Genomic DNA, 16,767 nt, shown 5'->3' on the forward strand with positions numbered 1-16,767 from the left:
TTTATGACATACATGGGAGGAGCTTAGAGCTAGGAACCGCTGGTAAAGGCTGCAGGCCGTTCAATATGACTCCTTCTACCATTGTATTATATGCTTTGCTCCTGAACGTCCCACTATATTTACAATTCAGCTACCTGTACTGAATTAATTAATTAAATATATTTTTGCCCCATTTTAAATTAAAAAGTATTGTCCCCCATAATCAAATAATACCTTTATATTGCCCCTGTTACAAAACAATACATTTATATTGCCCCTCTTATAAAATAATAATGTAATATTGCCCCAATATAAAATACTTTTTATACTGGCTCCTTATTAAAATACATTAATATTGACTGCTTAATAAATATCACCTCCATAATTAATAAATCAATGCTAACTTCCTAGTAACCTTATTCTTCTTTCTGTTCTCACAGGTCATATAGCTCAAACAGTCTTGCCTGTCCGAACAATGTCTAAAAACCTGCCTTTTTTTTGGCGCTTTGGCTAAAAACACATGAAGTGTGAGACTTGTAAGACCTCCACACATAATTGTATGTGTTTTGAGTTTTCAGCAGAATGTGATGCTTAGTATTTTGCAGCCACATACAAAACCGCTGCAAAAGTTGAATATGTATTTTCATATGTGTGAACAAAAAGGATCTACCAGTATTTCATAGTATACAGCCCAATGGCAAACAATTTTAACAATAGCAATTCAAATAGATAAGACACTGAACAACATAACACATCAATGATGTAATTGTGTGAACACCAAAGTGAACCTTGAGTTGTGTAATAAGATGCCTATGTACGAATCACATCGAACCATCTTTAGCAGCACAGCTAACTCAGAAATGAACAGGTCTCATTTATTGGTCTTGTAGAAAAGTCAGTTTCTTATATTTGTGGATATTGTTTCCTACACACAGAAACACCTCAGTAAAAAAAATGAAACTTGTATGTGTATTTTTACTTCACATACTGTATCAGAAAGGATTGGTATCCCCTACAAATATTGCATGACCAAACTGTGTCACACAGCACAGCCAATATTTACTTCTAATTTTAAACTAGTTTAACTACAAAATTAAATCAGGCATTGCTAAGGCTACATTTATTACCTGATACTGGTGTTATTGTCACTGACAGAGATTAAGGCCCCAGAGCTAGAGTCCCCACACCATACCTACCTCATGCACAGATGTTTCCACAATGCCAGACTTTGTGAGGGCCCTTCGTCATTTATCCTCCCTGCCTCATGTCTTCACCCCATTTCTTACTGCACATCAAATGCCTGCATCTGATATCTGTTTCCACCAAAACTCCAGGCTGCCCACTTATGTCTGACCCCTTGCTTGCTGAATGCCCCTATAATGTATATTGGCAGCACGGTGGCTTAGTGGTTAGCACTTCTGCCTCACAGCACTGGGGTCAATTCCCAACCATGGCCTTATCTGTGTGGAGTTTGTATGTTCTCCCCGTGTTTGCGTGGGTTTCCTCTGGGTGCTCCGGTTTCCTCTCACACTCCAAAAAGATACTGGTAGGTTAATTGGCTGCTATTAAATTGCCCTTAGTCACTCTCTGTCTGTGTGTGTGTGTAAGTTAGGGGATTTAGATTGTAAGCTCCAATGGGGTAGGGACTGATGTGAGTGAGTTATCTGTTCTCTGAATTAGTGGCGCTACAAAAATAAATAGATGATGATGATGATGATGATATGCCCTCTAACTAATGTCTATCCTCTTGTCTTCTATATACAAAACTCATACTTGTCCCTTATGTGTCACTCCCTTCTCATGTATAACACTTCAAATTCCTCATCAGGTTTCAGTTACACTACTACTGCCATTCATCTGATTCTGGAAAAACAGTATATTATTTTCAGAAACTGGAGACTTTGTTGTTCGGAATTCTAATGGGAGAGCTGTGCGGTGACATCACAGCAATTTTGAAATCCTTCTATAACTGATTAACAGCCCAGGCTGGTGCACCTGCAGTCAAAAGCAGGGGTAAAGGTAGTACATCTACCACATAGGGGGTTGTAGGTCGGCACCTGGACCAGGTTGCATTTGCTACCACTATTGCGTCGAGATTTGTGGTTGTTTTATTTATTTTTCTACAATGTGACTGATAATATACATTAAACTTGGCCTGAGAATTCCAAGTATTTTGTAGATAATGATCCAGTATATAATATATATATATAACTAATGTGATTATTGTATACAAATAAAAAGGAGGGGGATGCAATAGAACAACTTGATACAGCTGATTTAAGCAGGAAATAGAACATGACTGAAATAATGACAGGTATAATGACAACAGTTCATTTGATCCAAAACAGGAAGTAAAATATAGGGCATATGTAAGCAAGGAGTGATTTCATGTGAGCAATGATCACATGTCATGTGAGCTAATGCTACGTAGAATAACACACCCAGGTTCTTACATACCAGTAGTGTTACCTAATTAGTACAGAGTATAGTCAAGAAAATATTTCCATTTACTCTCCAATTTAAAAAACAACACAGAAACGCTTTTAAAAACACATTTAAAAATAGGTCAGTGGGTATGAGGCCTTACATCGGAAACATGTGAATTGTCTACAATCATTTCTTTGGTGTGGTTGAATATGTATTTAAGTGGAAATAGGAATTCTGGCACACATGGGCACATATTCAAGGACATAGAAATAACGGGGAGAAGTGCATGGGGCAAGAAATTATGTATGGAAAGCGGATTGCATACACAAACAACCAAAAGCATACATATTCATAATTTAAAGTTACAGGCACTGGAAATGATGACAAGACTACTTCAGTGGTGGGCAGCGTACTAAAATGTGATCTCTGTCAATCGGCTGTACCATAAAAAACATTTCACCTGAAAATAAACTGAAAAGAAAACAGTGTAACGTAAATGGCTGAATTGACCCCAGAGAGTACAAGCTGCAATATCCTAGCAGGAGAGATGGTTGGCATAGTGGATCTGTTCGTAGAAGTATTATATTATATATATATATATATATATATATATATATATATATATATATATATATATAATTAAGACATATGATCTTAAAGGGGATTTCCACTTTAAAAATAATTTTTATTAAACAACTTCCCCACCAAACTTTGGTGGAGTCTCACAACCGGGAGCAATATTACCTCAACCATAATCGCCACCGCTATTCCTCCTAGCAGTTTGTACACTACACTTTCTTTGTATCCTCAAAGTATACATTGGAGAGTGTAAAATATTACCTGTCATGGAGTGTAAATCTGGCTGATCTGTATTGTCTCTCAACGTCTTGCAAATGGGTTGTGGTAATAAGGGGACAAAATAGGCCACTTTAATCTGAAGGAGCATTGCATCAGGGCTGTGCTCCTTAGTCATACAACACAAAGTGTAAAACGTGGTCACACAGCCACCCTCCCTTGAAGCCTCTGCTTAAGGCTCAACAAATCTCTGCAAAATCTTGGAGGCAAAATCAAAAGATAGGAGACAGACCAAACTCCCAAAGGTACTGCTTTTATATAGAGGTGGTAGCACATCCTGATGATCGAATAATGAAGTACCTTTTTCAACGTACCTTCAAGCAATATAAAAGCAGTAAGGGTGTACTTATTTTTTACACACATCTTTTTTTGTGTTGATTTATTTTTTGTTGAAAAAGTAACGGCAAAGTAAAAGTGAAATGAGTAGTAAGCAGACTGTGGTCATTTGACCAGCAGACAACACCCTCTCTTCCTGAACTTAGCAGTTGCTTGTAACAGCTGCCAGATGGGACTCTATGCAGTGGCTCCTGGCTGTCTTAAGCGTTGCAGCGTTAATACATCACTGCTGTGTTGCTTAAGGGACCCAGACATGTCTCTGCATACAGCGTGGACTGAAGAGAGAATAAAGAAGGGAGAAGAAAGAGGAGCCCTAAGGTATGTATACCATCAGAGGTGGCACTATTATTAATTACACTCATCAAGGAGGCACTATAATTAATTTGCAATCATCTAGGGGGCACTATTACTAATTACAATCATAAAAGGGGCACTATCATTAATTACAATTATGAAAGGGGCACGATTATTGATTTAGATAATTATGGGGGTATTGTTAATTATGATCATCAATGGGTACTATTATTCATTTACATCAAGGGTCCTAGTAGTGTTGTATATTCTGTACCATGTGACTCAAAATTGAGTAATTAACTATCCCTGTATGATGGTACTGGGGGGGGGGATTCTTAAGTGCCCCAAGGACCGCCAAAGCCTTAATCCAGCTCTGCCCCAAATGACCACTTGCTGTGGGGAACAACATATTGTTAATGATTGTGCACTATATAATAAACTTATTAAATAAGAAATGACCCTTGTGCTGTTAAAGTTTGGATTTATGAATCAATTTTATAAACCAATATGTTTCTTTTGTCCCAAAAATGCCTTTTGGGGCTGTAAATATAGCTTGACCATATTCACCAAAAACAGTGCTGTTAAAATGACAGTCTACATGACTGAGGCAGTGTTCTGATATTTTTTAATTTTAGTTATCTTCTCTGAGATTTCTCATTTTATATATAAAAATATGTCTGTCCGGTTCTGCATTCGGACATCCCTGCATCGATTGGGATGAAACCAACATGAGGTGGTCCAGTTGGAACCTGGCCAGGTTTTAGGGGAGTTAGGGTCCCACTCAGACCTCACATTTGTGTACGCTGGGCAGAACTTTGACTCAGGGAACCTGTTCTGGGCCTTTCACTGGATTGATTTGGACGAAAACTTCACAAACTGGTAACATTGGATCCCAGACAACATACTAAGGGGTTGAGGTCCTGGCCGGACCTCCAGTAACTGTACGATGGGCAGAACTTTGACCCAGGAGACTTCTGAGCCTTCCACTGGATGGATTCAGATGACATTTAGTATAAAAACAACAACGACAATTGGCAGCCACCTCATTGGTGTGTTGGAAAAGTTGCTAATTATTTTTAAAAGGTTGACAGTCACATCCAACTCATTGATAACTTAATAACTTGAAGATTTAAACCCGGGCAACGCCGGGTACTTCAGCTAGTATATGATAAAAGTACCACAGATAAACCTAATTCTAAGCCTAATGTCTAATTTTGTACATTCATGGTTTAGTGTGCATAGATTTCCTTTTTATCTGTGATCTTTTAGTCATATTCTGCCAATGATTAATTTTCCACACAATCGAGTGAATGACACAGATCTTTGATGGATGTAAGAACTTAATAATCAGAAGTGGGTCATTGCTATAAATGTGAACTACTGTAGGCTATATTTTCTAAAAACTATGTAAAATTATGTAAATTATGTTTCTATAAATTACGGCTATTTGGTCTGTTTTACCAATGGAAATATTTAGTTCAGAGCAGGGGTGAGCTGTAAAGGTGGGGGTGGGGGGGCAAATGACCTCTTGACCGGTCCCCCAGAATTACTGAAAAGGCTGCTGAGCTCTGATGATCTAAGCTAAGCTTGTTATATAATTTCGGACATGCTCAGAAGTAACTGGAGTGCAGAGCTATTTTATCAATGCCTTTTTAAGGAAACACCAATGAGATTAAAGTGATGGGATGTTAATTAACCTACCACTTCCTCACATAGGCAAGGAGCACTGCAGACAACAAGGACGCTCCATTCTCTGCTCCTCCCAGTCCTGGAAGATTCTTATGACAGCATTGCAAGGTGTATCTGGTAGGATTGGGTCTAGAGTGGGGGCTGTTTATTTCGTATAATCCACCCATGCTTCTAGTGCCCGTTTCTAAGCAAGACATGGACCAGACTGCAGATCTGGATAGCGGGAGCTTGCTCAATATAACAGAGTCCCAGGAATGACAGGTGGGCACCAAATCCCCTCTAGAATACCTGTACGCCATACTTGTCAGGTTTCCTCTCTACTGTGAACCCGCAGGCTAGTGGTGGGATAAAAATTAATCGCCCTGGAGCTATACGTCATTCCGGCCACATCTATTTTCAAAACTCACCCCAGCTCCTACCACACTTCATACTCTGCTCTCCCTTCAGCAGCTGCAGGGGCAAAAGGTTAATCAAATGACAGGTGGGCAGAATATTTTCCAATGCCTCCCACATAATTATTATAAATTTATATAGAGCCAATCACATTACAAAACAATGTACAGAGAAAATGCAGTCATTGACATGAGTCCCTGCCCCACTGGAGCTTACAATCTAAATTACCCCACACAGAGTGCATTTTGTCAGAAGCCAATTAGCCTACCAGTATGTTTTTGGACTGTGGGAGGAAACTGGAGCACCAGGAGGAAACCCACGCAAATATGGGGAGAACATACAAACTCCACACAGACAGGGCCCTGGTTGGAATGGGATTCATGACCCCAGCGATGTAAGGCAACAATGCTAACCATTGCGTGCTGCTCATCATATTTAACATGCACAATAATTTGTTTCATTATGTTAGCCAAATTGAATTATATTCAGAGACTTGTATCTTGTCTTGTACCCAGGAACTATCAGAAGCGGTTTCTTTTGTATTACTAAAATTGCCATTTAAAGTATATGGTGATCTTTAATACTGGTGCCCACTTGGGATAATTTATGAGATGCACGTTTAGGTTCTATAAATATACACACGGAAAAAAAGGTATATATGATGTATAAAAAGTGCAGAGATGATGAAACCCTGGGAGTCTTGATCTATTCCTCTGCATCCTCTAGCTTATAAACTGGCAACAAATGTTATTATCAAGTCTGCCTCATTGGAAGCATGGGTTGTGTATTGTCAGGTGAAATATTTATCTTGTATTACCACACAGTTAAATTACAAGGAAAGGTTGTAGGAGTCGTTGTAACATCAGATCTGGTCACGATATAGCATGACAACTTTGTTAAAGGAAAGTAAATTGTTACTTTCTACTTCTGGATCTCTACAGGACAATGATGGCTGTGAACAAGTGCTTACAATTGTAAATAAATTATCTACTGAAGTTATATGTAAAGTGCAACATGGGTAAAATGATTTAATGCAGTTCCCATTCACAATGCAGGTGTATTGATCTGTGCATGGCAGATCAGCCAGGTAAGGCGAGTGGAACCAACATAAACAGTGTCACTTGGCATTGCTATAGCAGGACATTGGAGCATACGTTCATACCTTGTAATAGAACACAGCTTCCTTATATTTTCCTATTTGGTCGTTCACCACTGCTAGCTTCGCAAATTTCACTGCGTCCAGCTCTAGCGCAGAGGCATCCATGTTGACAACAGGATATCAAAGCAGACAAAGCAAAATAAATAGCACAGGAAAGATATGGCTGTAATGTGATGTGAGGGGGCGTGGCCTGACTGCAGCCGGACACGGACGTGTCACACAAGTGCCGGAGAATTGGGGGTCCCGGCTGAGGGCATCACTCAGTAACGACACTTCGCGGCCTCCCCCTCCGCAGGGCAACCGGAGAGCAGCGCCGGAGCTGTGGGGTTTGCGGCCTGTTACCGACGCTGACGCCGGGGAATCTCGTTTCCGGGCTACTTCACGTTATACTCGGCGCAGCCCGCCTGGATATCAAAGAGAATCTCCATTCGAGTAGTAGAGTGAGCGTGGAATGTAGGAATAACCTTCCCAGTGACCCCAGGCCAACTGGTGGCTCCCAACCCGGCTGTATATGTACCTCCAGGCGCCATCGGCGGCCTATATTCCTGCCATTTACCTCAGGAAATCCTCAACCCCTGCCCAGTGGGAAATAAATAGAACGGGAGACAAGAGTTGTCAGTTTAAGATAAGCAACAGGCCTGAAAGCCACTACAAAAATAGTGTCTCAGGCCTGTAAGATAGTGGTCCTCCTCTGTTACCAAAAGTTCAGTCACAGATTAAAGGCCTATTTCCTTACACAGACCTAGAGGGCTTGATTCTTAGTTGTATGCAAAATGAACGCTAGTTTTAGTTAAAAAACCCAAAAACGTACACAGCTATGGTGTAATTTTGTACGTATTCATAACCAAACGTATCTTAAGATGCGCTCGCCTCTGCATACAGGCGGAGAGACGGCAAAGTTACTTTGAGTGTAAACAGAGTACTTCCGCCTGTACGCAAACACACACACACACACACACACGTGGAAGTCAGAATTTGGAGCAAATGCACCACTTTTACTAGCACTGTATTAACACAGAACTTTGACCCAGGAGACTTCTGAGCCTTCCACTGGATGGATTCAGATGACATACGTGTATTTGTTCAATTGTCCTCATTAGTCAAAACACACTGCTTTCTTACTAATAACTTACTAACTACTTACTAGTTTACTAATATTAACCCGTTCACTGATGAAACTTCCAACTTTACTAGTAAATGTTAAAAATTATGCCTTTTTCCCACCGTTTCCTAGAAATACAAAACATTATTTACCTTAAATATGGACCTCATTTAGAGTCGGACGCAGAGTCTTTGTAAGAAGTGTGGGAGTGTGCCGTAGGGTATTACGAGTGGCAAGCAACCACAGTTGCGTCCCACTCGTAATACCCTAGCAAGCTGCCAGCAGTTCCTACAGCTAGCTAACCGCTTGCGCCACCTAATTCCTGCCGCACAGCTTTAGCCTTTTTTTGATGTGTGTTGTGTCTGCCCCTCACTGCGATTAGGATTTATTAACATGGTCACGCCTTCACAATTCCGTGTTCCGCCCATTCTCTCGTAGTGAGTCGCAAGCTGTTGCAAATGTTAATTGCATCCAAGATACAGGCGAATATGGTGCTTTCTGCACATGCGTGATAGTTTTTTTTTGTTGGATGCGCCTAAAATGGAAAATAGAACCTTTTGAGTAATAGTTCAGCATGAATTTAGAAAAAAATTACAAGTCAATAAATAAGTTATAATTTTGTACTAAGATAATGGTATGGCTCCATTTGTAATTTTGTTCTGCACCCTAGGCAAATATTTATGGACACAATAGTGTCTAGCAGCTGGAAAAAGGAAAATAAATATTTACTTACATGTAAAATACATTGTTTTACTCCATGGAGGATGGATGCTGGCCCATGCTCTTGACTGCAATCTTACAGTTTTGTACCTCTGTTATTCTTGTGTTGGGACTCAAGCTCTACAGAGTATGCTGGCACTACATTATTAAATAGTAATAATACCTGTAACAGAATTGTATCTATAGAATTTCAGTTTGTCGGTACACTACAGATTGTGTTGGTGGTGGAGGATGGGACCACACTCCATACAATGCTATTAGTGCAAAAACCTATATACAACTAACAATTGCCTAGATCAATATGGACTTAGAACATTAATATAGTGCTATACCTACACTTAGAAACAACAAACAACAATAGAAATGTTGACCGATATTTACATTCATGTGCAGTGGCTTCTCCTCTATCCTTTGCTCCTCCTCCTGTTGGACCTCATTCTCTATGGCTGCCTCCTCCAGAGGGACAATCAGCTATGGTGGGCTTGTGATGCCCTATGTTCTGTGAAAGATTAATAAAAAATAAATTTCTTTCATCCAGTCTGGGGGACACTACTTACCATGGGGTTGTGGAGGGGAGCATGGGAGTTGGCACCTAGCTAGTTAATCTTTAGCACTGCTGACAGACCCCTCCCCTCTACAATCCCCCTGCCCCTTCCTGTTCAGTTTTTTTTTTAGGTGCCCATGGAGTTGGGCAGTGTTTTAGTTACTGCTAGCTTTTTTTCATTTAATTTTATTTATTTTTCTATTTAACTTATCTTTTTTTCATAGGAATTTTTTCTTTTGGTGGCAGACCTGGGAGTGTGTTCTATTATAGAGAACACACTCCCAGAACAGCAGCGCAGGCACTGCTCTGTCAGATGAGAGCCAGAGGCTCTCACTGGCAGAGTAAATAGGGTGCCTGAATACAGAGAGACAAGAGGTCTCTCCGGACCGCTGTCACTCTTGGGGCCTCCCCGATAACCGGCGCTGCAACTGCGGGCATGGAGTGCCGGTTATCGGAGTGAACAAAATGCGGGCGGCCATCTTGGAAATCCTCGGAGGAGAGAGGAACAGAAGGGGGCCATACCAAGATCCCCCCTCATACATAGGAGGGGGCATCGGGGTGCAAAACCTCTGCAGAGACCTCAATTTGAGGTCTCCACAACTCTGCCGTATACCACCTTTTTTTTTTCTAATGGTGGCCTCTAAAAAATCTACAGAAAGACAGCATTATCAGGGGGGGAGCTAAGACATAGAGCTCACCTGCTCTCCAGGAAAAATTAGACTAGCCCTGTCTTCTGGCGCCAAAGAGAAGCCCGGGAAAGGACACAGATCAGAGGGAGCAGGCACCAGGACACTGCTGTTGGACTTCTCCCCTGTTTGGCCTGTGGGCTAAGTATCTGACTTATTTAAACACATATTACTGTATTTGCTGACTGCAAAGTGGGCTAGTAGGGGTTATATTGTAGTTCTCCTACTTGCCAAGTTATTATATTGTTGTTTAACAAAATACAAGTACAACTTTTATGTCAGATTAGTTGATTACTTGTTTTTTTCCCACTGTTCTCTCTCAGTCTCTCAGTCTTTCTCACCTAAATCTAACAATTTAAGGCTGTGTGTGTTTGGTGTGCCTTCTTTTGTAAAAATGACAGATAAAGGAAAGGGCCCTATGGCAAAGTATTTTACATGTTCAAGATGTAAGGTTAAATTACCATGTGGGCAGAAGGACCCGTTGGCGCTCTGCTTTAGCATATTACAGCCCCACTGACGGAGGAATCGGCCTGGGTGGCCTCCCTCACACAGTCGGTTTCTTCTTTAGCAAAGATGATCTCACAATCTACTCAGTTGCTATCTAGTGTGGCAGCCTCGGCGGCTAATAATGCTAGTACACCTTTGGGCCTCCCTGCTACCAGAGGTTCTATTGGAACGTCTATACCAGGACCTTCCTCATTGCTTACGGACCAGGCCCCTGTTCCCACAGAACCGGCATGGTCCGCAGCATTTATAAAGGGTTTGGACAAACTAAACCAGTTATATGAATCCCCAAACATCCCGCCTGCTAAAAGGAAGCGGCCTAGATCCCCTTATGGTCCTTTCAGACTCTGAAGGGTTTTCAGAGGAGGGGGGGAAATAAATTCTGATCCTGACCAGGTTCAACCTTTGGAACAGGAAGAGAACACTAAAAGCCAATTTATTGATGATTTGGTTTTAGCGGTGAGACAGGCGTTGGACCTCCCAGAACCAGAGGATCCTACTCCTAGAGACAGAAGTCTCTTTAAGAAGGCCAAAAGGAAGGATATCCATTTTCCCCCTTCTGTAGAACTCGGAGATATTGCAGAGGGAGCCTGGAAACAGCCTGATAGAAGGTTCTCTGTTCCCAGGAGATTCTCTTCCCTGTATCCATTGCAGCAGGAAGACGTGGCTCGCTGGGAGAGTATTCCTAAGGTAGATATTACAGTAGCCTGTTTGGCCAGACACAGTTTACTACCAGTCCAAGGTTCAGCAACTCTGCAGGATGCCACTGATCGCCGAGTGGAATCCCAGCTGAAATCTACGGTATATTTGTGGCAGCGGGTTCTTCCTTTAGGCCCACATTTGCTTCAGCTTGGGTTGCTAGAGCCATGGAAGCATGAGCAGATCAACTGGCAGAGGCCTTACAGGACTCTGATTTACTTCCCCTGGCTTGACATTGGAAAGAGGCATCGGGGTACCTTTATGAGGCGGCCCAAAACTCAGCGTCTATGTCCTCCTCTATTCAGGCTGCATCTATTTCAGCAAGAAGAACGTTATGGCTGAAATCCTGGGAAGGAGATTCGGAATCAAAAAAGTCAGTTAAAACCATTCCTTTTTCAGCAGTAGGTTTGTTCGGCCCGGAATTGGATACTATGATTTCCCAGGCAACAGGGGGCAAAAGCACTTCTTTGCCGGTATTCTCTAGTAGGGGCCGGACCCCTAGGGTCAGCTCCTTTCGTCAGCCCTTTAGGGGGATCTCCTTGCCTAGAGGACAGTCATTTAGAGGTAGATAACCAAATGCTCGAGGCTCCTCTGTCAGGGGTAGATCCTCGTTTGCAGCTAGGCGCCAGGCCTCCAAGACCCAGGAGAAGCCTGCGCCCTGACGACCACTCTACTCTGCTGGAGGGGGCGCCAGTGGGGGGACGTCTGTCTTTGTTTCAGGAACAATGGGCAGCGTCATCCCAAGACCCTTGGATTCGGGGCATTATATCAAGGGGGTACATGATAGACCTGCTGGGTCTGGTACCACATTGTTTCTTTATAACTCCGCTACCCCGAGATCCAACAAGAAGACAGGCAATACAGGCCTGTGTCGCCTCTCTTCTTTCGCAAAGAGTCATCTGCATGGTCCCAGACGACCAGAAGGGACACAGGTTTTATTCAAATCTGTTTCTGGTCAAGAAGCCGGACGGGTACTTTCCACCCATTTTAAACCTAAAGAACCTCAATGTGCACTTACGGGTGGACAGATTTCGGATGGAATCCCTGAGGTGGGTAATAAACGGCTTAGAGAAGGATCAGTTTATGGCCTCCATAGACATAAAAGACGCATACCGCCACATTCCCATTTGGAGCGACCATCAGTCTCCTAAGATTCACAGTGGGGTCCTCCCACTATCAGTTTCGGGCTCTTCCCTTCGGGCTCTCCACAGCTCCGAGGGTCTTCATGAAGATCATGTCAGTAATGGCAGCGTGTCTTCACTGAAAGGGAGTTCAGGTCGTGCCTTATTTGGACGATCTGCTCATCAAATCCTGAGAGATTTGCTTACGTCAGCACTTATCCCTCACCTTGGCGGTTCTCGAGAGCCATGGGTGGCTGATAAACTTAAAGAAATCCCAGGTGGTTCCGTGTCAGCGCATGGTTTTCCTAGGGCTCATCATGAACACCAGTCAGCAAAAGGTGTTCCTGCCTGCCGAGAAGATCAGTTCAATTCCGAGTATAACATCTCAGGTCTTGTCTTCTCCCAGCCCCTCAATTCACTTGTGCATGCGGCTGCTGGGAAAGATGGTGGCCTCCTTCGAGACCATCCCCTTCGGTCGAGCTCATTCTCGATGCTTCCAGTGGGATCTGTTGACGAAATGGTCAGGATTCCACCTACGCTTAGATCTCCAGAGGATCTCGCTGTCTCCGAGGGCGAGAGAATCGCTCCAGTGGTGGCTGAATCAGGATCACATGGCGGTGGGCAGGTCCTTTGCTCCATGGTCATGGATCATAGCCACAACAGACGCCAGCCTGAGAGGTTGGGGGGTGGTAGTCCTGCACCTCAGGCTCCAGGGGTTCTGGTCAGTTCAGGAATCGGCCTTATCAATCAACACATTAGAGTTGAAGGCAATTCTTTTAGCTCTCCGGAGGGCCCAGACTCTTCTTCAGGGCCACCCAGTCAGACTTCAGTCCGACAATGCCATGGCTGTGGCATACGTCAACAGACAGGGAGAAACCAGGAGTGCAATTGCAATGCGAGTGGCAGCTCAGATATTCCTTTGGGCAGAACAGTATGTTCCAGCAATCTCGGCGGTGTTCATTCCAAGAATAAAAAATTGGGATGCGATGATGCCAGGGGAGAGGTCCCTCCACCCGGAAGTATTTCAGTCTCTAGTTCAGAGGTGGGGGCTTCCGGATATAGATCTCATGGCCTCCAGACACAACAAGAAAGTTCACAGGTTTTGCGCAAGGCAAGAGACCCCTTAGCGATAGCGGTGGGCGTGATGTCCATGTCATGGGAATTCAGGTTGGGTTATCTGTTTCCCCCGATTCCCATGCTTCCTCGAGTACTCAGACGAGTGAGGCAAGGCGGTTGGCCTGTGATTCTAATAGCTCCCTCATGGCCGCGTCGAGTGTGGTACACAGACATAATATCCATGCCGGTGGGACAAGGATATCGTCTTCCGTCACTAGACGACCTTCTCCAAGGTCCCTTTTGTCACCAGAATTTACCTCAGCTCAGTTTAACGGCATGGCTGTTGAAGCCAGCCTCTGGAGAGCTAGGGTTTTTCCCCCAGTGTAGTGAACACTATGCTGCGAGCTCGAAAACCGGTTTCGGCTCGCATCTATCATCGTATCTGGCAAGCCTATATTAGATGGTGTGAAAATAAGTCCTGTCACACATCTTCCTTTCGTCTCCCTCGCTTATTGGCTTTTGTTCAGGATGGGCTGGAAGCAGGGCTCCGTTTAGGTTCATTAAGAGTTCAGGTTTCAGCGCTTTCAGTTTTCTTTCACCTGAAGTTAGCGGACTTGCCAGACGTCAGGACTTTTCTTCAGGGAGTCTTACATATTCAGCCTCCTTACGTTCCGCCTACAGCACCATGGGATCTTAACCTGGTTGTGGATATGCTTAAAGGGCCTCCTTTTGACCCATTACCTACGGCAGATTTTAGGTGTCTTACCTGGAAGGTCGTCTTTTAGCTATTGTATCTGCACGTAGGGTTTCAGAATTAGGAGCTCTGTCTTGCCGGGAACCATATCTGGTTTTCCATGAGGACAGAGCGGTGTTGAAAACCTTTCCTTCCTTCGTTCCAAAAGTAGTTTCGGCTTTCCATCTGAACCAGGAAATTGTAGTTCCGGTCTTTTTATCTACTTCCCATTCTGATCAACAGTCTATGGAAAAGTTAGATGTGGTTAGGGCTCTCCGCATTTATGTCAAAAGAACTTCTCAGATTAGACGTACAGATTCTCTGTTTGTTCTTTATGATTCTAATAAAAGAGGCTGGCCAGCCTCAAAACAGTCCAGTGCAAGATGGATTACGGCAACCATTAAGCAAGCTTACATAAAGGCTAACCGTCCTGTGCCAGAGAGACTTACGGCCCATTCCACCAGATCGGTAGGGGCATCATGGGCAGCGAGAAATGGGGCTTCTGCAAACCGGCTTTGCAGGGTAGCCACCTGGTCCTCTGTCCACACCTTTACAAAATTTTATCAGTTTAATGTATTTGCATCTGCGGATGCAAATTTCGCTCGTAGTGCTCTACGAGCGGGGCTTTCAGAGTGGTCCCACCCTTAGGGGGCTGCTTTAGAACGTCCCCAAGGTAAGCAGTGTCCCCCAGACTGGATGAAAGAGAAAAGAGGATTTATGTACTTACGTTAAATCCATTTCTCTGATTCCGTCTGGGGGACACTGCGATCCCTCCCTTCTGCTTTTCCTCTGTGTGCTCTTGTTTGATTGGCCTTTTCTCCTTGGGCTTTTTAATTAACTGAACAGGAAGGGGCAGGGGGATTGTAGAGGGGAGGGGTCTGTCAGCAGTGCTAAAGATTAACTAGCTAGGTGCCAACTCCCGTGCTCCCCTCCACAACCCCATGGTAAGCAGTGTCCCCCAGACGGAATCAGAGAAACGGATTTAACGTAAGTACATAAATCCTCTTATTTTTTGTGTTCTATTTAAGCTACAGAGTAACAGCACAAGCAAATAATCTGTTGTGTATTTACATGTTAGAACATGAACATCTCAATGTTTTTTAATATCAGCTCCCATGCTGCATGTGTATCACATTTCAGATCACGTGTAGGCCACTGTCACATGAATTTGACATAGGAGCTGACAGTCCATTAACAATCTATTACAATCATTGTAGTAAAATTATAAGGCTCATGATACATGTAGGCCTAATACCTATCGGTATTCTAAACAATATTATTGTATCGCCTATCTTCTAAACTACACTGAGATAACTACATGGTACACATAATGTAATTAATACATTTGCTAATTTGTACTCGGCTAATGCCTGGTCGAGCTTCGCAAGGAGTTTTGACTGCCTCTCCCTCAGGATGCCTGGATCCCACTGTGAAGGAAGCCTTTCATTAAGCTGCTTCCAGGAGAGAACCACTTAGTTACCTATCTGTCACGACTATATGTTGCGTACCTTCTATCGTTGGCACTACTCGGAAGAAGGTGCAGCATCTAACGTGCCCCTGGTGTTCACCAGGGACCCCCGCAAGGAGGCACACAGGTCGCGGTCCTTCCACGAGTCAGATAGCGAGGCATGAGAGAAGAGTTGTCAGACAAGCTGGGTTGTAACTGTGCTGGCAATGAAGGTACGCAAGGAATATCCGGATGGATGGTGAGACAAGCCGGGTTGGTAATGTTCTAGAAGCGCAGTACAATGGAGGTCCAAAAGGGGTAGTCAAACGGTCCGGGTCACAGGCAGGCAGGAAGATTCAGAAACAGGCAAGAACTGGAAGGCTGGAGGCAGGTAGAGACCTGATACTCTGGCACAGGTGAGGAACCAGGAAGTGGTTTAAATAGATTGGTGGACCAATGGTAACCACTGTGGCGCTGTCATCGCTAGAGCTAGGAGATAATATAAATGCGTCCCATTGCCTAGCAACGGGACGCGCGTGTATCCAGTGGCCGGGCGGTCAGAAGTGATGTGTCTGGTTGCTAGAAGATAGACATTTGTCAGATCAAAATACATATTGTAAATTAAAGCAAGATCCAACTAATTAAAAATATCCTAATAGAGAAGGAAATAGAATATCTCAAGGTAGAAGAACCAAATACCCCCATATCTATATTTTGCCCAAAATACATAAAAATATGGAAAAGCCCCCAGGAAGACCAATTATTTCTGGCATAAATAGTATTACCACTAACCTGTCATCTATGATTGATGGGTACTTACAACCTTTGGTTATCCTTACTCCTGCATACCTTAGAGATACAGGTGATTTTTTGAATAAAATATCAAACATTGTATGAGAAAACAATTATACATTAATTACAGCGGACGTTACCGCCTTTTATACTATTATACAACATGATATGGGGATTCACGTGGTAGAAACTCACCTGAGAAAAGCAAATTTTTCTGATCCTCTTGTTGAT

The 16,767-nt window shown here is 43.3% G+C and overlaps 1 protein-coding gene across 1 annotated transcript in view; it reads right to left on the reverse strand.

Moving 5' to 3' along the window:
• Nucleotides 1–7,438, reverse strand: part of CAPN7 (calpain 7) — a 51,505-nt gene extending 44,067 nt beyond the window's left edge. The window contains exon 1 of the mRNA XM_075212426.1: nucleotides 7,136–7,438. Coding sequence (XP_075068527.1) covers nucleotides 7,136–7,237 — 102 coding nt within the window. The 5' untranslated portion in view covers nucleotides 7,238–7,438. The remainder of the gene's footprint in view (nucleotides 1–7,135) is intronic.
• Between the last annotated feature and the right edge of the window lie 9,329 nt (nucleotides 7,439–16,767).

Source organism: Mixophyes fleayi, chromosome 5 (genome assembly GCF_038048845.1).
Source record: "Mixophyes fleayi isolate aMixFle1 chromosome 5, aMixFle1.hap1, whole genome shotgun sequence".
Classification (NCBI taxonomy): domain Eukaryota; kingdom Metazoa; phylum Chordata; class Amphibia; order Anura; family Limnodynastidae; genus Mixophyes; species Mixophyes fleayi.